Below are 24,089 nucleotides of genomic sequence, written 5' to 3'. Positions count from 1 at the left end.
GATAAACCAAGTACCAACTCCTCTGGTTTTCAACACCCGAAGTCTTGCTCTAGGGTTTCATCCCACAAATCCTAGGACTCTCCAACTCTTGTACCAGGCAGTCTTTTTAACACAGAGATCGGCTCGTTTTGATCACTGTTAACTTGCTGCTCACAGGTAGGCTTCTCCTTTAGTCACCTGTACCATATCAATCACTGTTCTCTTGACTATATCAATCATTGTTTTCCAACTGTCACAGTACTGCTCTCAATGCTATAGATAGCTCTCCTCAACACTGCCCCTTTTTACAAAATCACGTCAGTGCTAGCTTTTGCCCATACAATTCAATGTGCCACAGATCTGTCCTGTACCCAGCTTTAAGCTGTCTACACTGCTGCCTTAGGAAACACAAGATCATCACCCTCAGATCACTGCTCAGATGGCATATTTTATGCAATGTTAATGTGGTACATGAAGGTTGTAAGCTCTGTCCAAACCATCAGTATTCTGATCCTGCTATATTCCCTTGAACTTGTCATCGAAACTTATCACTGCTCACTTATCTTAGGTTTGCACTGGGTTTCAGTCTACAAGAGATGAAGGTCGCAATTGCACAGGCCATGATTTATACGCATGTCAAACTTTTCACAAGAGACTTGGTCTATAGGCAGAAGGGCAAGGTATAACACAAAAAATAAGGGCACACCCACAGAGTTACTTGGCCACAGTCCGTAGGGCTCACAAGGTCGCATCAGGATAGGTCTGTAATATATATTGACACTCAGAATATACCACATTGAAGCATTGATGATCACACAACAAATACAAAATGACAGTACCACAGCAAGTATACAAGACTGCCTCAGTGAATAACAAAATATGTCTTTGGTCTAAGATAAACACAGGATTAGTGCAGTGAATGTCAAAGATAGATATGCCTTTACTCTAGGACAACCAGATAGCCAGTATAGGGAATAATACCAAGCACACAGCCGGCGTACAATAGATGAATACCTTGGATCACACCCAGATTATACTTGGACTATTAACCAGAACAACTCTGAACTTAGCCTTGAAATAGTGCCAGACCTCCATCCTTGGAACAGGCTTTATTGGCCTCAGATTCAGCCTTGTGACAGCGTTGAAGCTCGGCCTAGAACAGACTTCAAAACTTTGTCTTGTCTGGGCTTAGAGCTTGGCCTAGAACATGCCATAATCAGCAAAAAGTTGACCTCTGATATGCACTAGAATAGGCCCTCTTGGCCTCAAAATCTCGGCTCTAGATCAGGCCCTTGGCCTTCTCTCACTAGCCTTCGGCTGCCCTTGATCTGCTCTCTGTCCATGCTTGTGGCCTTCTTCCTGCAGCCTAACTTGGGCCTCTTCCTGGCAGCCTCGGCCTCTCCTCGAATGATCTTGGCCTGTTCTGTGATGAATTTTCCTTAGGCCCTAGATCTGGTCTGAGGCTAATCACGCACATAAACACACTAGGAACCTTCAACTTACAAACACTTTGCACAGAGGAATTCTTCAGCAGTGAAATCAATTAAGTACACAGAGATTTGAACCCAAAGCTCGATTATTTTATTAGTCCATCAATGAAAGAATCATGGGGCTCTTGTACCAGGGACCATGGCCTTCGATCACTACTACAGCTAGTATGCATAGTATACAAAACTAGTGCTTGTGATTTGTTTCTTTAGATCTGCAATCTGCCCAAAAAGACAAGAACAAATACACATGACATACTTGCTGAAGATGTCCTTTACCACCAGCCCTTTCAGTCTTCATTTTCCCCTCACACCTAGCTGTCCTTTGCCATCAACACATAGTGATTAGGGTCCTTTCTGATCATTGTCCCATCAGCTGCTCACAAGGTATTTAATCTTTGAAATACTTTGTATATATATCAGCTACAATCTGCTCAGCTACTCAGTGTTCCAGCCCTTCTAGATGACTGCATATCAGCCCTTAAAATATTAGCAACTCACAGGGATCTTAGTCCATTAAGATCACTGTATGATTAGCTCCAAACTGCTTCAGCACTCACAGTGAATTAACCTTTTAATTCATTGTATATTAGCATCCTGACCAGCTGTTCATCAATCCTTTGATGAACAGACTTCTGAGGATACACTCAACAATCTTCCAATCACAGAATAACAACATGCTTACTGGTCACCTGTCTGTACACAGCCTGAGTCTTTTTGGCCTTGTCCTAGGCTTCTGGCCTAGTCACAGAAAGCTCGGACATCCTCAGATTGCCTTCTTCAGCTCTCTGGTGGCCAGATTTGTGACTTGGTCGTCTCTGTTCAGCAATCTGAGTCTTAAGTGCCTCCTCCTAGGGTTTTGTCCTCCCTTCTCTTAAGCAGATCAGGCTCACAGTATTTGTCTGATCGTTGTTTATTTATGTTTTGTATCAGTGGGCAGCTGGGCAGTTAATAACTTGTGCACCAAGGGAAGTGGGGTTGTTTTACAGCCAAGGAGGGAGAGACGTGTCACATAAATTTTTAATGTTAATAAAATAGAATACAAATAAATTTGTAGTCCAAATAAAAAAAATTAGAAAATAAAGTGCTGTAAAATTAGAAAAGAAAGTGTTCTGATCCCATGTGCAGCAGCATCAGAGCAGATTGGGGAAATTAGAAAGGAGTTTTTAGAAAAATTTGAGAAGTTTGAGGAAGACAAAGCTAGGCAAAAAACAATAGACGCTGAAATAGGGAGGAAGAGAAGTCTAAAACGAATGATGGCAGCCAACCCCAATTTTGATTATGAGGACTCTCAATCTATCTCTTGTACTAATGCATCCAACCCCTTTCGCTTTGTTCCTCTCTCTTTGGAGTCTATTCAAAATAAGGGTAAAGGTAAAAAGAAGGGTGGTATCAAAAGTTATTTCTCACCCTCCTCTCCCTCTGATAGTGCACATGGTCCTCAAGCTCATCGAAGTCAAATCCAGCCTACTTTAGATGACCATTGGAAGAAGGAACACAGAGAAACTTCCTGTGAATACATAGCCAGATGGTGGTATGATGCTGATAGAGGATTCATGAATGTAGTGGTTGACCTCCCCCTGATATGAGCCACATATGGAATCAAGTTAATGAACTCACCACCAACCTCCATGTGTGAGAGACAACTTCTCTCACTACCGATTTCTAGTTAGCCTATGAGATTTCCTCCTATAGTGGCGTCAGTATATTCTCCCTGTATCTGTGCGCAGAAGTTTCAGGACATTGTTGGGCACGAGTGTGCCCCATTTCTCTATTGTATGTTGCTCCACGTCTAATCTTGGCCCACTATTTGGGCACTGTGATATTCAAGTCAAAGTCTGTGACAGAGGTAGCCTACAAGGTGAGGGTGCCAGAGTCAGGAAAGAGGGGGCGAGGCAATAGGATTGAGCTCGTTTTTGGTGGACAGCCTTGAGACCAACCCACCCCAGAACCCTTGTGAGGAAGGGGTACTTGTGAGTGGGAGGGGACACCAGAAGGATTTCGGAGATGAGGTTTCAAAGTAGCAGAGAAGGGATGGGAGGAAAACAATAGAGAATCAATTGAGGGAGGAAGAGAAGCAGAATGAATGGAAACAACAGGAAAACTAAGAGCTTAAAATACTCAAAGGGTAACTGTTGGATCTAGTGCATGCCTGTGACAGAGTTCAAGCTTTAATAGGAAAGCCCACCCTCTCCAACCATGAAAATTGCAAGTGGAGTCCAGAGGCCATGAGTGCCCTTGTAAGTTGGTTAATGCGAGGTATGTGCTCGCAATTGCCTCCTAGCTCAGGTAATGACTCGCCTGTGCACAGGATCTTCATGTCCTTGCATGTGTAGTGCAATTGCCTCGCTGTGCAATGAACCCCAATGGACCTGAAGCATGATGCTCCCCAACTCTCTCTTTCTCCGTCTGGCTCTGAGGTGATGGCCAGCCGACTGCACATTAACCCCCAAACCAATTCATAAAACTCCCCACACATAGATCTGAGTGTCATCATAATGATTGAAGTGGGTGGTATTAAGGGTAGGGGGTGTTGTGCCACACCTGCCAGCTGTAATTCTTGGTTGGGCAGTGGTCACGCGCCCCAAACCATCCCCTCCCTATCCCCCATTTGGGGTTGATCTATTTTGTCTTCACAATGGAATTCTTTAAAATGTTTACCATAGAACTATGCTTTTGGCTCATAATAATCAGTTATATTGTCATAAACCTGTTTTAGCTATCAGACCAATCTTAGGTTTCACACCTTGTCGAGAATTTGATTTCACTTGTTGCAGAATGACTATAAAGGATCGTGCAAGCTATAGTTTAGTAATAAAACTATCCATAATTAACATATGTTCAATTTACTTGATCATGGGTGCAATTCCAGGGTGATCCTGGCACCTTTGGATCTGCCCAATTTGCTATCTCCAAGTTGCATGATGAGGAAACGATTCCTATTCCTTGCGCAACTGGCCATGGTAAATGTAACTTTTTATGCAGTTGCAAGCTAGTACAGTCACAGAGGTATCTCTACAGATTACTGTAATGCGTTCAAAGTTCAGATATCATTAAATTGAAATTTTGAACTATTGAATTATATCAAAGCACATAGTGACCACCAAAGACAGTTAAGGTCCTAAGTCATGCATCAGGCTTTCATTATTGAAAAAAATATTAGTCTTCAAAAGTAGCACCCTAGGCTGAAAATACTTCATATCATATAAGTATTTGGAATTTTAGTAACTCTGAAAGTGTCCAGCAGAGTGATATTGATGGCAGAACTGAGTAGCTGGGTGCATGCAGAGAAGGAACTCAGCTCATCACAAGTTCCACATTTAGAACTAGTGTTTATGTTTGTTTTCAGTTAGACGCTATTTCTAGATCTAGTTCCAATTTCGAGTTTTAGCAGTTCAGTTCTAATTTTTGCATGCACATTCAGTTAAAAGAGCGCCAATCCAGTAGTGGTTGCATGAAGGTAGTTGGCATATGGGTTAATTGGAGTATGCGAAGTCAAAGATAATGAGCTAGTTTGGATTGCTTTGAATGGATTTAGTTCTTGGCACAAGCTTGTCTAGGATATTTGTGGTTGGGAGAAATTACTACCCAACTTCGAGTAGTTGGGGGATGCTTTCATTGGATAGGAGATGAGACTACAAGTGTCAATCAATTACAAGTAGGAGGATGATGATCAGACCTAGCACTCATTAGAAAGGTGAGGAGGAGGGGAGAATGGAGGACCAAGAAGGATCAGAATAGTGAGGAAGAATTGATTTCTTCATGTAAGGGGAAGGAAGACTTGACTCATATCAAGTTCTTTAGGTATGGGAAGCATAGTCACCATGTCTCTCATGTCTCGAAAGGAAGAAGGGGAAGGGGAAGGGTAAAGTAGTAATTGGAGCTTTTAGTGGACTGAAGAAGCTTTTTGTGTGGATGATTTCATTGCCAAGCAAGATATGTGATAGGAATTCTAGTCCTTACCCTTATCATATGTATTTCTCCTCATTACTTTGGTAGGAGACTATTATTGTGGTTTGGGAGTGAGGAATCCTTTTTGTTTTGAATTATCAAGGAGTAGTTGAGTCAGTTTCCTATTCTTGTGATTAGTTGAGATCCCATCTCTAGGTAGATCTATTATTGTATTTTGGTTTGTGTTTCTTGGGATCTTGCCTCTTGGTTTCTTGAGCTAGTTTTTTTCATGTAAATCTATAAAAGCTTGTTTGGGTTGATTAGTCAAATATTTTATTTTGCACTCTTGTGTTCTACTCTGCTTGAGTGGTTAAATCCACACCAATATCCACTTTGCCATGGTGTCTAGTCTTTCCACATACACAAGAGTTTGTTGTGTGTGTAGATGCTTCCAATGAGGATGATTTGATTGCGAAGCTATATACCCACTTTACCATGGTGTCTAGTCTTTCCATGTACACAATTTCATGGTTTGGATGGTATGTGGACAATGGAGCTTTGAAACATATGAATTATGACAGGGTGATCATTAAGAAGTTTCAAGAGGAAGGCGGTGGAATGCTTGTGGGGCAATGATGCCAATTATCAAGTGAAGGGATTGGGCTCCATATATTTACAGATGCCTTCAAGTGATCTTCTCGAGTTAGATTCTATATTGTATGTTCATGGCTTAATGAAGAGTCTACTTTTGGCTCAGATGTCATAATGGAGGGGACAATTACAAAATTAATTGGTTCCTTGATTGCATCTGATGCGTCTATGAAAGAGTATTGGGAAAAGTTTGCTATAGAAGGATTTTCCCAGCAAGAGGGAGCTTACCTTTATGAGACTCTCATTCTAGTTGTTGGAGGATCCTCCTAGGAAGGTGGAGTTGTTGTAGATGCATTGATTCATGCACCATGCATTTTGGATTTCATTGTTAATGAGACTGTAATCATGTTGGGCTATTATGAGTCTAGTTCATATTTCAATTTTTTATTTGTTAGATTTGATACACTTGTCTTGACCCTATATACATGAGTTCATTATTATAAAAAATCCTAAATAGCGCATGTTGTGGTGTGGGAAGAGTTTGGCCAATGAAGTTGACATGAAGGACAAAGTAGGTTGGAAGGGGGCTGATGTAGTGTCCCATGTATAGAAAGTTTTCACCTTGTATATTTTGGAAAGAGTTCAGAGTATAGGATCTAGAGTATTGTTTCTTTAGGGTCGATGGTGGTCAACTATTTGACCGTACCTTTAGAAATGGGGAGTTTCCAAATGCAGAGGGAGTATCATATGTTTGACAAAGAACAATTTTCTCATTAAGATGGAGCGTTGGAGTGTTGGTCAACCTTGGTTTAGAGAATTGGGTGCATGCATGTTAAACGTAGAGAATTTTTTTTGATGTTTTCTTATAAGGGAAAGATGATCACATTTCGAGACATGACAATGAAGTCAAAATCGATAATGTCCTCATCAGAAGACTTTAAAGATGTCACGAAATTAATACCTCAAAGGAATCAAAACTCAATATTGGAGAAGCAAAAAGAGCTTGACAAGGCCATATCCCAATAAAATGAAGAAAATTCTCGTTTAAAAGATCATATCCAGAAACTTCTTGCACAAGTCAAAAAGTGTAAAACTAAGAAACACAAGTTAGAACAAGAAAAAAAAGGTTTTGACAAGAAATTCAATGAGAGAGTCTATCAGAAAAAGAAGAGGAAAATTTATGCTTAAAGGACCTTAACAAAAAATGATTAGAATAAATCAAGTGTTTAAAAGACGAGAAGCTTGAATGCCAAAATAAAGTTGACTCTGAAAATGAGGAATTCTTACGTCACAAAAATCATAACTAAAATATGCTCAAACAGATTAAAAAACTTAAGGATGATAAGAAATCATTGACGAATAGGTTCGAAGAAATTGTCGCAAGGGAAGCATCAAAATCACTAGATGTAGTAGTCCAAGTTGGATAAGAAGAAACAAACGCTGATTCCACTAATCTCACAGTTTAGGGAAATCCAAATCCTATTGAAGTGAAGACGCATGCAGAAGTTGCAGTTCAAATGATGGACATTCCAAATGATGATTCAGTCACCTACTCAACAACAACAGCGCCTGAAGGAAATCAGGAAACAACCACTAACATGATAAGGGAAAGTCCAACCAGAAGAACCATTTATCGACATCCGAATCACAAGAACAAACATCTCAATCAATCTACGAACTCGTATCACTTAGAACATAAACAACAAACTTATGTTCCGAAGAATACTGAAGTGTTCATCACAAGTTTCCAGTAATCAAAAGATTTCACAAAAGATTAATTTAGGATGGTCAGAGGATCATATCAACTTGTATCGACAAAGATCACTGCCCGAGACAAGAATACATTCGTAGTCGAAAAAAAAAGATCAAGTCCTTTCATCAAGAAGCTTTGAGGACAACATTTTGAAGAGGATGGCAATGTTATGAATATAATTATGTAAAAGTAATAAATATAGATAATAAATAATAAACATAATAATATGTAAATTTGTAATAGTTAGTTAAACAAAGAGGCAATCCTCTTCAAACATGAATGTTTGTGAAAGGGTACTTACTTGGCTATATATATAGGACCCTCACTCTCAATTGTATCATCACTCTTATTCATACATTTTAATATATATTCTTTTATCTCAGTGGAGATCTACATATTCCAAGTCTTCTGGAGTATTTAACTTGAAGAACGAACTTTGTTCGTTCCATCCACCAAATATTTGGGATGTGTGGAAGTAGGAGTGGGGAAATAGAGGACATGTGGGAGCACTCATCAAAATTCTAGGGAACACCATAGTGCATATATGGGGTCTCGAACATAAAGGACCCCACCCAAAATACCAACTTAAAATTAAAATATATGAAAGCTGAAACATGTAACATAATAGATGATAAATGATGCATGTAATTATGTAGCATATCTATTGAGATTCTAGCTTGGAAGGAGATTTTTATATAAGGGAAAATAAGTCAGCGATAGATTAAGTTGTAGCCGTTGATCTCAGTGAGTCAGGATATAGTCTCAAACATTGAGATTGGGGATTTTGCTTGAGATCAAGGCTTGATCTTTTTAATAGGAGGTTTGAGCCGAAGGAGATGCACATTCGATTCAGCACAAGTTGAGATTCAATGGAGCACAATATTTGACAACGAGAGGGAGGAAAGGCTAGATCGAGCTATAGCTAGAGCGAGATCAGGGCAAAAGCTAGATCAACGGAGAGGCCAAGCTTTCTCATTGGCCGAGAGGCCGAGTTTCTTTGTATGCAAAAGTCTTTTGCTAGGCTGTGCGTGTGGGTTGTATAAGAGCCGAGTGAGAGGGATATTGCTGTGATCTTTTACTAGGTATTTGCTGAAGCAAATTCTTGTGTAACTGTTGTAAGAAAATATTTATCGTGAAGGTGAATAAGAAGCCCAACGTTTGCTAGTTTTTCCCACACTGGGGTTTCTAGGGTATATCTGTGTTATTCTCTATTGCATGTGATTGGTTTTGAGTATTTTTGCTTTTGCTGTTTATTTGGTTGAAAACCTAGAATATTTATTGTTACAAATTAGATTAGAAAGCTTTGTTTATTTCAAATCTATGATTATTTGTTGAGACAATAAATTTGTAATTGGGTTTAAAGAAATTAACATGGTTTCAAAGCTCTAAACTCTGAATGTGAAGCCAAGGATATTTGACACAGGTTTCAAGATAAAAAATATTCAAATTTCAGTTTTCAATATCTTCAAGGTTTTTATTCTATAATGGCTACAATTGTTTGATATGAGGACAGGCTTGAGGGTTCTTCGAACTATTTGCAATGGAAGGTTCGAATCTTAATTGTTATCAAGGAGAACAAGTTGTGGAATTTTGTTATTATAATAGTGGTTTCACCAATGACTGATCCAATTGCTCTTGATCTGCATGAGGTCAAGGAGGCCAAGGCGCAAAGGATTATTATTGATGGCATCAAAGATCATCTCATACCCCATCTGCTAGAGAAGGATACTACGAAAAAGATCATGAAGCTATATCGTAGCGATTATCAAAGTTTGAAAGATGATGCTCAAGGACAAGTTGAATGGCACAAGAATCTCTATGGGTGAGAGCGTGGCATCTTAATTGTCCAGGGTGACACAAGTTAGGGACATATTGACTATTTGTTAAAGAGACGATTGCTAAGTAGGAGCTAGTGCATATAGTCTTGAATGGCTTTTCGAAGGATTGAGAGGTCTTTGTCAGTGTGTTATGGGCTGGGATCACTTGTCGGATTATGCGAGACTTTGGGGTGATTTAGTCCAAGAGGAGATTCGAGAAAGTGGTCAGTGGGGAGATTAAAGGAAGAGGTTTGAAGAAGAGGAGATCCTTTCTCTAACAATCAAGGGTAAGCAGAAGGCCAAGAAAGGGCCAAGCGAGGGGTCCTCTTCGAAGGGCGATAATAAGAGGGATCCAAGCTAGGTTAATTGCTTTGCATGCCAACAGTTGCACTACGATAGCTAGTGCTCGAATAAGAAGAAGTACAAGCAAAAGAAGTAGCTTGCTGCTATTGCAGAGGGGGATGAGTTTGCATTAGGGTTTGAGAACGAGTTTTCACTCATTACATGTCTCGAGTTCAGTTGCCACCAACATGTACATTGACAGTGGGGCTTCTTGCCACATGACGAGAGTCAGAGTATTTCACTAGCTTGGTGACATTGCCAAGTACCATCCAACTGGTATTAACACAATCAAGTTTCAGAGGGAGTCTGGAAAGCCCTTTGCCTATGTTGGTGGAGATGTGTATATTTGGCCCAAGAACTCCAAGATAGTGAAAGTCATATGGGTTAGGAAGGGAAACTTGTTTCGATTGTAGTTTGAGCCAACCCATGCATTGGTAAGCTGCAACAAAGGGCTGGGAGAATTATGGCATAGGAGGATGGCTCATCTTCATCATGGAGCACTTAATGTGCTCAAGGAGATAGTGATAGGGCTGCCAGAACTGAAGGTAGAGCAACATGAGGTGTGCAAGGGTTGTGCACTGGGTAAACATGCTAAGTCCAACTTTCTGAGCAACAACACTAGGTCCAAAGGGATTTTGGATCTAGTACACTCATATGTGTGTGGGCCCATGTCATTAGTATCCTTGATTGGGTCCTAGTATTGTGTGACCTTCATTAATGACTTCTCCAGGAAGACTTGGATCTATTTCATGAAAAATAAGGACTAGGTCTTCAGTAGATTCAAGGGGTTCAAGGCTCTAGTTGAGAATCAGATAGGGAGGAAGATGAAGATCAAGACACTGAGATCAAATAATAGAGGCAAATACACCTTGAGTGCCTTCAAGGACTTCCGTGCTTAGGAAGGTATCAAGAAGGAGTTGACTATTTCGTACAACCCTTAATAGAATGGGGTTATAGAATGAAAAAACAAGGCTATAGTTGGAGCGGTCAAGGCTAGGCTCCATGACTAGTATCTGCCTTTTTTTGTGTGGGTAGAGGCCTGCAACATTTTCGTATACTTGTAGAATAGAGGCCCACACAACGTGTTGGGCAAATTGACACTAGAGGAGGCATTTACAGGCAAGAAACCAAATTTCGGACACATTCACGTCTTTGGGTGCTTTGTGTATTGCCATGTTCCTACGGAGAAAAGGACCAAGTTGGAGGCTACTGCAAAGAAAGGTATCCTTGTGGGGTACAATGAGACATATTGACTAGGATGAATGTAATGGTGGAAGAATATTCTTCCATCATGAAGAACAACACATGGAAGTTTGTGCCATGGCTAGTGAGCAAGGCAGTGGTGGGCTCAAGATGGGTGTACAAGATCATGCATGCTGTGGATGGCAGTGTGGAGAAGTTCAAAGCCTGTTTTGTGTCTAAGGGATTTTCGCAAAAGGAAGGGATTGATTATGACGATACATTCACTCTAGTATCCAGATAGTAAGATACTCATCCATCAGGGCTATCATTTCTACAACAACGCAAATGGGTTGGAGGATTCACCAGATGGATGTGAAGACTACCTTCCTCAATGATAATATTCAGGAAGAAATCTAAATAGAGCATCCAGAGGGTTTTGAGGTGCATGGGAGGGATCCTTGTTTGTGCATCTTGAAGAGAGCAATGTATGGGCTCAAGTAGGTTCCCTGGGCGTGGTATACATAGATTGGTAGTTATTTGAAGAGTGTGGGCTTCACCAATAGTTAGGCAGACCTAAACTTGTACTACACTGAGGTGAGGGGTGAGCCTCTCGTATTGGTGTGGCATGTTGATGACTTGTTTCTCACAGGGTCTGAGGAGATGATAGTGCACTGTAAGCGGGATCTTGTAGAAGAGTTCAAGATGAAGGATTTGGGGTTGATGCATACTTTCGGAGTTGGAGGTGTGGCAAAGAGAGGGAGAGATTTTCCTTGGACAAGGGAAATACATAGTTGGGATCTTGAAACGTTTCAGGATGGAGGACTGTAGACCCATGGCTACGCGACTTGTGACCTATTGGAAGAAGATTGATACTTTCAGAGCAGAGGCAGAGGGGGAGTTGCACCAATGAAATAGGTTTTAATTTTAGTCTGATAGGCACCATTGTGCACACTGCATATATTTAGAGTCAATGTACTTGCCATTTGCCTAGATTATACAGAATGTACAGAGTGGACCATTGAAAGTGTGTGACTTATTATTTGAGAGTGTAGTAGCTAACTGTTTTTCTTGTTCATGAATAAAAAGAGTTGAAGATTTTACTCAGATTTTCTGAGCTTGTTCACTGTGTTGCTGTTAGCAATTTCCAGAGTATGTGTAGTAGAATATGTATTTAAGTTGCAGCCATTTTGATTGAAGGTTAAGGCTTTAATTTCCTAGGATTTAATTGCATACCTGACTACCATGGTCTAGAAATCTAAGAGTTATAGACATACTGAAGGGGATAAATATGGAGGAGGTATATTCAATTATATAGGGAGTAATAAAATAAAATATTAATGAATCTGTAATTAGATTCAAGGTAATACTTGCTATGGTGCATGGGTACATTTGGTGCAGGTACGAGAACAGATATGAAACCTTTATGAACTATGGGTTGGAGGACGTATGCTGCTTTTTGTTGGAAAGGTGGCTGCCATTGATATGGATCACCAGTGCTATGGTGATTTTCTTTTGTGAAGGAGATTGTTAGGACATGGGTATGGGCAGACAGGCACCATTGTGCATATGTGTAGAGTCAATGTACTTGCCATTCGCCTAGATTATACAGAATGTACAGAGTGGACCACTGAAAGTGTGTGACTTATTATTTGGGAGTGTAGTAGCTAACTGTTTTTCTAGTTCATGAATAAAAAGAGTCGAAGATTTTACTCAGATTTTCTGAGCTTGTTCAGTGTTGTTGCTGTATGCAATTTCCAGAGTGTGTAGTAGAATATGAATTTAAGTTGAAGCCGTTTTGACTGAAGTTTAAGGCTTTAATTTCCTAGGATTTAAGTGCATACCTGACAACCATGGTCTAGAAATCTAACAGTTATAGACATACCGAAGGGGATAAATATGGAGGAGGATATTCAATAGGGAATCATAAAATAAAAATATTAATGAATCTGTAATTAGATACAAGGTAATACTTGCTATGGTGCATGGGTACATTTGGTGCAGGTATGAGAACAAATATGAAACCTTTCTGAACTATGGGTCGGAGGATGTATGATGGTTTTTGTTTCTAAAGGAGGCTGCCATTGATATTTATCATCAGTGGTATGGTGATTTTCGTTTGTGAAGGAGATTGTTCGGACATGGGTATGGGCAGAACAGGCACCATTGTGCATATGTGTAGAGTCAATGTACTTGCCATTCGCCTAGATTATACAGAATGTACAGAGTGGAACATTGAAAGCGTGTGACTTATTATTTGAGAGTGTAGTAGCTAACTGTTTTTCTAGTTCATGAATAAAAAGAGTTGAAGATTTTACTCAGATTTTCTGAGCTTGTTCAGTGTTGCTGTTAGCAATTTCCAGAGTATGTGTAGTAGAATATGTATTTAAGTTGCAGCTGTTTTTATTGAAGTTTAAGGCTTTAATTTCCTAGGATTTAAGTGCATACCTGACTACCATGGTCTAGAAATCTAACAGTTATAGACATACTGAAGGGGATAAATATGGAGGAGGTATATTCAATAGGGAATCATAAAATAAAAATATTAATGAATCTGTAATTAGTTACAAGGCAATACTTGCTATATGGTGCATGGATACATTTGGTGCAGGTATGAGAACAAATATGAAACCTTTCTGAACTAGGGGTCGGGGGATGTATGATGGTTTTTGTTTCTAAAGGAGGCTGCCATTGATATGGATCACCAGTGGTATGGTGATTTTCGTTTGTGATGGAGATTGTTAGGACATGGGTATGGGTGGAACAGGTATGGCTTGGGAAATCGAGGTACCCATGCAACTCTAATATCTACACGGGGAACAACATTTTTAGGAGAGACCTTAGTTCTGTGTAGGGTTTACCTTTGTTGCTTGGTCTGTGTTCCCCTTCAGCAGTCACACCAGCAGATCCATTGTCCTTGGTTCCTGTGCATAGCAGAGAGGACCGTTTGATGAGGGTTGAGCAACAGGTTGGCCCCTTTATAAGGATGTGGAGGCACAGCTATGGATAGAGGTAGAGGCATGCATGTGCCAGCCTTAGGTTATTTTCAGTTCAGAATTAGAAATTGCCTTTTCTATTTTCAGTTTTCTTTTCCACTTTTAGCTATAGTCTGCATGAGTTACGAAGTGATTCCATTCTTAGGCTAGAGCACAGATCCCAAGATTAATGTACTGTATGTAGCTTTGTTCAATTTTGTTGTTGGGTACAGTCATCTTAGAGTTCAGCGCATCCATTCATGCAAGCTGGGAACTTTGTCCTAGGTGCCTAGGGTTAGCGTGTTGCCTTGTAATCCTTAACTTTCTTATGCTGTAAAAGAAAGACAGGGTCTTCTCTGTTTTGATATACACAACTAGGGTTTTGGAGTGATTACTTTGTCCAGTTTTTCTTTTCCAGTTAATAGGGAAAGTAGATGTGACTGGGTGCTGCAGAATCCTAGTACTTGCTGTTCATATTTCTCAGTTATTGATCATGCTTTTAGCTCTAGCATTCTTACACGAAGTTGTAAGAGTTTTCAGTTTTTAAAGCTATCTAGGTTCTAGATGTGCAAGTCTGCTTACCATGAATTGAAAATTGAACAACTTCTAGTGAAGCACTTGGAAAATATAACATGGAAAAATACATACTATCCTTTCCTTTCTTTCTTAAATTTCATATGCATGCAATTTTTTAATTGTTTTTCATGTTATGAAAACTGAAAAATGCATCACCAGTGGTATGCTCCAAAGATGGGCATTCGTTAATCTCCACGTTTCCCCAAGTTAGTCATGTTTGACACTACTGCAAGAATAAAATATTCATAATAGATGGCCTAAAAAGTGATTGTTTTTGTTAGAACATTGCATTGCAGTAGTTTTGGTAGAACTTTTTAAAAAGCTCATCTCTGTAAATTTTGTATAATTTTTTACCCACTCTGTTTTCTTTACTTTAATTGCAGATACATACCTCAAGGATGACTTTAGCAGATGACGTTAATCTAGAGGAATTTGTCATGACAAAGGATGAATTTTCTGGGGCAGATATAAAAGCCATATGCACTGAAGCTGGGCTACTTGCTTTGAGAGAACGGCGTATGAAGGTAAGTGTAAAGAATATTAGTGATCGTGTTAGCTTTTTGATATGTATGATGTACATATATTTTAAGGTGGATGCTTCATGTAGTGTTATACTTGATAATATTTTTTTGTTTTATTATGTCGAGGTTGTAGTGTTTATAATTTCTAGGGGAATTAGTGAAGCAGAGATTACTTTGAGAATTTTACCATTGTTTGGATGGTTGTATTTGTTCATTGGCACTGCTATCAAAATTCTATGCTATATAGCTTATAGTTAATCTTAATGAAATTGAATATTTTGCTTAAATATAGAAAACATGTTCAAAATTACTTGAAGCCTGCAGGTTAACTGGATCTTGCTGAATTTTAGCGAGGATATTACAAAGGACTTCCTTGGAAAGGAACAATATAATGTCCATAAATATTGAAATGGTAAAATAAATTCAATATGTGTGGCATATCAAACATGAATTATTTATTAAAGCTGTCAAAAGCAAATGGCCAATAAAGCATGTCTAAAGTAATGCAGACATAGCCCGATAAAAGGTCTATCAAGCTCCCCTAACTCTACAGAGGCTCCCAGGATTTGTTGAAACTTGAAACCTGAGGGATGTTATGGTATTGAAGCCCTGGGTCTCCTTTGAGGAGGCGGGGATGAAACATTAGAGATAGATTAGATAACAGTCAGGTAGTGTGCAGTCAGATCAGACCATTGGAAATTTAACTGTCAGAGGTTGTCACCAAGACTTGTGACTTTGCACATTTAAAAGGGAAAACACTAAAATTAAGTACCTAGAATGTTCAATGGAGGTATAAGAATGTCTTTGAAGATCAAGACTTGATGACAGATAAAAATCTAAAATAGATTTTGACATAAAGAATGAGAATGAACGTACACATTGTATGGATCCTGATCCTAAATTCTGACTGCAAGAACCTGCAAGAACTTCTGTTGCGTAATGATATTAGGGAATTTCTGGAACTATTTCAATCTGCTTTCTATGGCATACCTTGAACTGAACACTGGAAAGTGGAAGTTGAAGTTGAAGGAAAAGTGTGACTGAATTTTTATATGCTTACAATATGAATTGGATGAAAATACCATAATCATTTGTTGGATGGCAAATTTAGAGGATAATTATTTGGCAGAAACAATTGTCTGTCAGCCTTATGTAGCTTTATTGTCCAGAAGAACATGCAACAAACATTAGATGGCACTAATATAATCACCTAAATAAAAGAAGAATGTAAATTAGTATACTGCCTGCAATATGAATGAATTGGCACGTTGGAAATCTAGGTATTTAACTTTCTTTGATTATGGTCCAATGTTACCAGACTCGGAATCGGCAATAAATCGGCGAGGCAAAAGAGCGAAGAGTTTTAATCGGATCGGGAAAAAATCGGGAAAAAATCGGCAAATTCATTAAATAAAAATATACACATATATTGAATTAAAAAAACCATTTTTCATTAATATTGGATAAAGGTATGTCCAAACAATGCATAATATGAATAGATGTCCAAAATATCATGAATAAATAAGTATCTCATATATGTTATGAGTCCACACATGATCCAAAGCACTGAGTTTTGAGTCCTTAGAAGCATATGCTTCTAAAAGTTTACAAAAAAGTAAAAAACTGCATACTAATCAGAAAAAAATCAGCAACTAAGAGTCTAAGACTCTTAAGAGTGAGAACTAGAAGCAATTCCTCCCGCTCCTTCGCTTGCTTGACTCTCAAAGTTCTCCAAGTCATGAAGGCTGAAAAGAGGAGGCTCATCTAATTGAACCCATTCTGCCGCATTTGTAGCTTGCAAATCTAACTCTTCAAGGTCAATTGGTGAATGATCAATACCTGTCATTATCATGAGACATTGAAATGTGAATTAAAATTTCACTTTGAAGTTTGAACTTTAAAGTTTAAACTTTTAAAGTACGAACTAGATTATGAAACCTTCAAATTCAAGCTCTCGAATCTCACCTTGTATTTGTTTGTTGCGAAGTCGTAGATTGTAATGGACAAATACAAGGTCATTCAAGCGCTTTTGTGTCAATCGGTTGCGCTTCTTAGAATGTATTTTCTCAAACATGCTCCAGTTGCGTTCACAACCTGAAGCACTGCATGCTTGGTTTAAGATTCGAATGGCAAATCTCTTCAAATCTGGCGTATCACTACCAAAGTTTTGCCACCAAAGACCTAGCAAGTGGTAAGGGTTTGTGAGTAGAAGACTAGAAGTACCAAATTAGTAAATAGTAAAAACTTAAAAAGAAAATAAAATTTAATAAAACATTTAACATACAAAATAAAGTTTAAACAAATTTAATGAATTGATGAAGCCTTCAAGCTGGGTACCTGGCAACATCTTTGACCTTTGTCTTATAGCACTGGTATAGGCAAACAATTTAGATGGTGTCCTGTAATCTTGTAGTTGGGAAAAGACACGATTTTGTTGTTCTGGATCAGGGAAGCACCTTTCCAAGCATGTCATAAGTCCTCTGCCAACCTCCCCATCCTCATTAAATTTGCTCTTATCATAAAAATATTGTGGGTTTAAGAAGTACCCAGCAGCATGTAAGGGGGAATGCAATTGCCTATCCCAACGTGCATCTATAATGTCCCAAAGGGGCATATACTTTGTCTCATCATCCCCATATCTTCTTTTGATGGCCTCCTTTGCGAGATCCATCGCCTCATAAATGTAACCCATAGCGGGTTTGTCACCATCAACCATCCTGAAAGTTCAAGCATTCAAATTTAAAGAAATATGAAACATTGTAAATAAAAAGAAGCTTGAAATGAAATTTAAAAAATGAAAAAGTTAAAAGACTAAAAGTACCTGAGAACTCTAACAAGGGACTCCGTCACAGCAATAATCTCTTCAGCATCTTTCCAGAAGCCATAATTAAACACAAGTGCAACAATTTCGATGCCTTCAGGGGTCTTGGAATGTTTAGATCCCATCCACTCAGGTCCCAAGAACATCCTCTTCAGATTTATCTTTTGCTCAACCACAGATTGCAAAGATATGAAATTTGTTGCAAATCTAGTCACTGCAGGTCGAACAATTTCTTTACCTTCAGTGTATATTCTCATAGTGTTTAGGACAATAGTGTGGTTGTATAGGTATTTGGTTATGGATTTTGCCTTCTCCACAACCTCATGTATCCAATGAAGCTTACCAATGTCCTCAAGCATTAAATCTATGCAATGGGCAGCACAAGAGGTCCAAAAAATAGTGGGGTGCCTCATCTCAAAAAGTCTACCAGCAGCCATATAATTCGCTGCATTATCGGTGACAATTTGTACAACATTTTCTTCTCCCACTTCTTGAACAACTTCCTCCATCATTTCACAGATAAGTTGGGCACTCTTAACCTTATCTGAAGCATCCACTGACTTGAGAAACATTGTGCCTGCGGGACAAGATACAAGGAAATTTATTAAAGTTCTATTCCTCTGATCTGTCCATCCATCACTCATGATGGTGCACCCTGTTTCTACCCATGATGAACGAAACTCAGCTAGCAGAAGCATGACATCTTCAACACTCTCTAACAACATATCTGTCCTAAGGCTCTCTGATGTAGGGGCTTTGAACCCTGGACCTGCATTAGCAATTGCATCAATCATAGCTTGCCAATAAGGACTTCTGGCACAGTGGAAAGGTATGTCAGAATAGAACCAAAAGTTAGCAATGGCCTTCCTTGCCTGAATATGGATATTTTTTTTCCAACCAGTGCCATCCAAGGTAGGTTGGGAACCGGGTTTTGTGCGGGGAGCAAAAAAGGCGTTTATGTTTCCACCTCCAGTGTTCAAGGAAGGAGTTGAAGGACTGGCATGGCTTTGAGGCATGTGTGGAAAACTTGGGAACGGCATTGAGGATTCAACAGATTGAGGTGACATGGGGCTAGTGACAGAAAAAGTATCAACTCCAACATTTCCTATTTCAGCAGTTTGCTTTGCTTTCTTGGCATTATGCTGCTCTAACATTTCAAGGGCCAAGGCTGCTTGGTGTTGGACATTCTCGTCAACCTTGGTGCAAATACCTATATCATGGCCAGGTATTTTTGCAAGGTGGAACTTGAATCTATAAATGCCTCCACTGCATTTTGTTTTGCAAAATTTACAAAGGACCCTGGGGTCTCCGGGAATCCTGTCACAATAAGCCCAAGCAAAGTCCTTCTCTCTCGGCATTGTTGTTGCTTTGAACTTGTGTTTAATTTGTGGCTTCTGTTAAGATGAGTCCTGTGAAAGACAAGAAAAAATCAAATTTAAAAATCATCCAAAAATTTAAAATATGCTAGAAATTTAAAAAAGTAAATGAAGAGTCAAGACAGATGGACAAAACACTCATATCTGTAGCTGCTTCAAGCTCAGACTTGGTGGCAGGTGCTACTTGGAACAGTCACCTAGGAACAGAATTGTGGCTCAGATTTGTTGGAGGGCTCAGTCCTTGAGGCACAGTTACTAACTTACTGTTACAGTGTTATGAAATTATGAATACAGTGCAGAGTCCAGACCAACATTGTGAATTTCATAAGTTTTTGCACAATCTAGAGTCAATATCTTACCAAAGCCTGTTTCACTGCTTATATTATAGCAAGGCTGTAAGGGACATATGAATGAAGAGCTGCCTGATGACAATGAAGCTCCAGCATCTGAATATTAAGGCCATTGCAGGAAGGATCTTATAGCAGATGCGGACTCATATTTGCAAGGACAGCCTTTAGGCCAGAAAATGTATGATCAAGGTATTGCAAAGCATATTAATTTCTAGCCTTTAAATTTTACCTTAGTCAAGCAACCAGTAAGATTAATATGGAGACCTGTAGCAGCAGCATTATAGGCTGATCTGAAACACCATCAAATCAGTGTCACAGTGATTAGAGGAGCACTCTTCCTGGTTTCATTTGTGGACAAACTCTTCATAAAACATCTAAGGGTATCTTCAGATTTGGAAAGTTGAAGTTCTGCTGCCAGTTTGGAGATCTTTCGTTCAGAATGCATTTCATCTTGAGATCTATTTTGAGGTTTCATTGGCAGTTTTAAAGGATCTGTTCCAAGGGAGATAAGCGCTCCACTTGAGAAGCCCCCAATGCTTGTTTGTTAATAAAGATTCTAGACCTTGTTAATATATAAAAAAATAAAAAACAAAAATCTTAGCCAAAAAAGAAAAATGTAGTCCATTCCCATGACAAATAGACTACCAACCGCTGTGTGGAAATAATTTGAACAAACTGTTGTGATTATTAAAAAGACATCTCTATCCTGACCATGACAAATTACTAACAGTCATATAACGTATATCAAATGCGATATGGAATCTGGCAATCTGAAAAATGAAGTCATAATAATATTTATATAACGTATATCAAATCCGAAAAATGAAGTGATATAACCGTAACGTATATCAAATGTACAGTGGACGCAAGCTATCGGTGAAGGCTGAACTGTACAGTCGAACTGTCGAAGAGAAAAACTGTGACGCTGACCTGCGTTTCAATTTCACGCGACAGGGACTGTGCTTCCAAGTTCCAATGCGGGCCGCGGCTTCGTCGTTCCAGAATCCAGATTCCAAACTTCGAATGCGCTTAGAGTCTTAGACAGACAGGCTTCGTCGTTCGAGAATCGACTGTCGACAGGGATATGCTGCGGTTCGAATGCTGCAATGACAGATGTTATATAATATAAACAATGCAATTTTATGCCGGCACCGTTAAACTGTTAAAAAATTCACCGAAGCGGGAATGCAAACGCGGGAACAGGCGACAACCCTAGAATTTTGGCGCGACTCGTGAAAATCGGATGAAATCGAACGGAATCGCATAAATCGCGCGTCTAACTCGCGTTGACCACGAGTTAAACTCGGTCAACGCGAGTTGACACGCCAAGATTCGTAACGGCTCGTTCTGCCGCCGATCAGACTCAAAATCGCGATTATTCCGATTTTTTCACGATTCCTGTTACACTATGGTCCTTGCTTTTTAGAGTTACTCCTATAGATTGTTATCTCTTTTAAAAAATATATATTATGCATTTTCATTTATATTAATAAAATCTGGGTAATATTTGCTTCTGGCCAATTCATTTATCTGTGCGAGGGCAAATTTGAAAGTGTTCATGTTGCAGCTTCAATCTTAGTGGCTGTTTTTTAATCAACGAATTGTCATAAGTTAGGTTTCTAGTCCTTTTGATTAGAAAGTGGACTTCCATTGGGTATTTGCAATGTTGCAAAATTAAATTTTCTCTGTTATGAATTGTTTCTATGCTCCAAAAGGCTCGGTGGTATCCTTTTGTTGTGAGTCACATAGTTTTAAAAACCGGCCCAGTCTGAGCTCAGAACTGATCAAACTGTCTGGTTGGATAGGGCCGGGGGTCAATTTGGTCACCAACCTGGACTGGTGGACCGGTTTGTATCAGTTTGTTACCAAACTGGCCAGTCCTGTCCTGAACCAGTCATGCTGTTAAAACCAAACCCCTAACTCCTAAACCCTAAACAAAAAACCTAACTCCTAAACCCTAAAAATCATGGCAATAAAAAGGAAATATCTGTAACTTAAATTTTTAACATTACCATTAATTGTTTCAGGATGTTTGGGAGTGGTTTCAACCTTATCAGACTTCATATGGAGAAAGTAGAATTTTCTATCCCACTCAAAATTCAGCAGATTTGACAGTTTTCAGGATTTTTGAAGTGGTAGGATTGCAACATTTTCATTGGATTCTATCATATATGAGGGTATGGTATTGGCATTTAATCAGGAGCACCAAGCCCTTATGTACCTTGATGTTGGTGGGATTGATTTTTGAACTCCTCTGCGATGGCCTTAACAAAAATGCACCCTCCACTCAAACCAAAATCATTTAGTAGGCATGTTAGGCTTTTCCTACCATATTATAAGGTTGAGGAACCCGAAGAGTCTGAAGAGTTTGAGTCACATGGTGTTTATGTAGCTCGTGCTGATGATCCCATTTCTAATTTTCTAGTAGTGGTGATGAGTTTGATGAGTAATCATGTTGATCAGTGATTTGTAGTAAGCCAGTGGCCCAGTACTTTGTAGCATGGTTTTTGGACTCTAGAGGCCATTTAGAGCCACAGTGATCATGTATTTTGTAGCTAACTTGTATTTCACTTGGTGCCATTTTGATATATTCACCCTTACATGGTATATTCATCCTTATATAGAGGAGAAACCTTTGCATATTTGTCTCTAATGGTTTGGAATCTTAAAAATAATTAATTTCATAAAAAATTTAATTATTTCATGTATTTTTTTTAAAACCTGTTCATGGAATCCAGTTTGAAACCATGTTTGATAGGGTGATTGGTTTGAAGATTGGTTCTGAGCTTTTAAACTATGGTTGTGACATGTATTTGTAATACTTGCAAAGGCACTTGCACCTGACATGATGAAACATCTATAGGAAGTTTTATTTAATGGGTGTATATAATGATTCTGCCTGACCTGACTTTTTCCCTGCATTTCTCCTCTAAACCCTGAATGTTATACTTTGTGTACTATATTTGAATGTCTGTAAGAGAGTTTTTACTTCTATGAGCTTTGAACGTTGTCCAACATTCCTGCTGGCCCATTATCTATTCTATCGGCAAGTCTGACACATGCATAGTGGGTTGATTTTGAAATATTGTATTGAAGCTGCAACTGACTTGTTGAATAATCTGAATTTGTTAATTCAGGTTACTCAAATCGATTTTAAGAAGGCTAAAGAGAAGGTTATGTTCAAGAAGAAGGAAGGAGTACCCGAGGGCCTTTACATGTGAAGCATCATCAATGTCATATTGATTTTTAGGGCAGCAGTTTCAGGCTGTGTAATGGCAATGGATATTTCTTCATGTTTCATCATGTGATAATGTTCAGAGCAATGCTTGCAGATGGTTGTATTCACCAATGATTTTGCTACATACTCTTCGATTTATTAATCAATCGTTATTCAAAGATTCAAAGCATTTGATCCTTTGCCCATTGGATGAAATGATCTTATTTCAAGTAATCGGGCCCTTTCCATTAAAGCTGAATTAACAGGATCCCTGCTAATTTGGGAGTCCCCTGTTGAAGGGCTCTTGCTTAACAGATTTGGTTTAAATGCAATGTAGTTTGTTATTCTCTATTTCATGGAATATTATTAAATATCAAAAGTTTTCTGTCGCTCTGATGACATAATAATACCTATTTTCAATTAAAATGATCTTTTGTACGAGTGCCAATCAACGAAAGATAACCTTGCTTCTTCAGCAATCACAATTCTCTTTGATAATGATAAATCTTTAGCTAGGTGGCGGATAGGCTGTTGTCTAGCAGTGAATTAGTGGAGGTTTACTATAGGTAGCCTAGATTTTATTTCAGCTCACTTTTGTTTATATAGGTTATACGTGAGAATTCCCAATGCAACACATTTCAAGAGTCTTGATCCCGCTCCTGCCAAAGAATGAGGGTTCCCAGGGAGAAAAAAGGAAAGCAGCCTATTAGCATTTTTTTTACTTGAACATTGGATTAAATCATGCAGAGACAAACCACCCGTAGAAGGTGATAGCGATTGAACGCATAATTTAGTAAGGTCCAATGAGGATATTAGTATTCTAGACAAGAGCCCGAGGTATAATTATCATTCTATTCTCAGTTATTTGACTATTTTTTGTGGCCTTTTCTTTAATAATTAGTTGAGAATGTTGGAAACTAGAGATTTGTAAAAAATGTTGATGGCAAATTTTGATGGCAAATTTTGATGAAAAATGCAATGAACACAACTGGAGATGATGTGTAAGTGTGAACGTAGTTGGCCATAAATTCAATTTCATTTCAAATATCTTGATTCATGAGGTGGTTAGTCACTCTTATAATCAACAACACTCTTGGGATGTTACAATAATGTTACAGTAATTTGAAATTCAAAATTTATAGAGATGTAAATACTGAAAAATAAGAAATTTAAAGGCTTTGGATGTGCGTTTTGCATTTTATGTTTGGTTGTAG

The 24,089-nt window shown here is 38.8% G+C and overlaps 2 protein-coding genes across 2 annotated transcripts; one reads left to right on the top strand and one right to left on the bottom strand.

Annotated features, from left to right (window-relative positions):
- The first annotated feature begins 14,949 nt into the window (after positions 1–14,949).
- On the top strand, positions 14,950–23,226 carry LOC149146043 (26S proteasome regulatory subunit 4 homolog B-like). Its single transcript, XM_089448364.1, has 2 exons — positions 14,950–15,114; positions 22,796–23,226. The coding sequence occupies exons 1-2, from the start codon at positions 14,989–14,991 to the stop codon at positions 22,877–22,879; spliced, it is 210 nt and encodes a 69-aa protein (XP_089304490.1). The 5' UTR covers positions 14,950–14,988; the 3' UTR covers positions 22,880–23,226.
- LOC149146044 (uncharacterized) lies at positions 16,612–17,988 on the bottom strand. Its single transcript, XM_089448363.1, has 3 exons — positions 17,449–17,988; positions 17,077–17,292; positions 16,612–16,950 (listed from the first exon to the last, which is right to left on the bottom strand). Exons 1-3 carry the CDS (start codon positions 17,825–17,827, stop codon positions 16,781–16,783), a joined length of 765 nt encoding a protein of 254 aa, XP_089304489.1. The 5' UTR covers positions 17,828–17,988; the 3' UTR covers positions 16,612–16,780.
- Positions 23,227–24,089: the final 863 nt, after the last annotated feature.

Source organism: Pinus tabuliformis, chromosome X, assembly GCF_031772625.1.
Source record: "Pinus tabuliformis cultivar Carrire ecotype Pingquan chromosome X, CPIR1, whole genome shotgun sequence".
Classification (NCBI taxonomy): domain Eukaryota; kingdom Viridiplantae; phylum Streptophyta; class Pinopsida; order Pinales; family Pinaceae; genus Pinus; species Pinus tabuliformis.
The sequence above is the reverse complement of the archived record's forward strand: the minus strand, read 5'-3'. Positions and strand labels throughout refer to the sequence as shown.

Excerpts from the sequence above, each read along its gene's own strand:
- LOC149146044 (XM_089448363.1), bottom strand. The coding sequence starts at position 17,827 with ATGGTTGATGGTGACAAACCCGCTATGGGTTACATTTATGAGGCGATG. Across the intron at positions 17,293-17,448 it reads AAGGTCAAAGATGTTGCCAG|GTCTTTGGTGGCAAAACTTT; the intron begins GTACCCAGCTTG and ends ACCACTTGCTAG. Across the intron at positions 16,951-17,076 it reads TCGCAACAAACAAATACAAG|GTATTGATCATTCACCAATT; the intron begins GTGAGATTCGAG and ends TGATAATGACAG.
- LOC149146043 (XM_089448364.1), top strand. The coding sequence starts at position 14,989 with ATGACTTTAGCAGATGACGTTAATCTAGAGGAATTTGTCATGACAAAG. Across the intron at positions 15,115-22,795 it reads TGAGAGAACGGCGTATGAAG|GTTACTCAAATCGATTTTAA; the intron begins GTAAGTGTAAAG and ends TTGTTAATTCAG.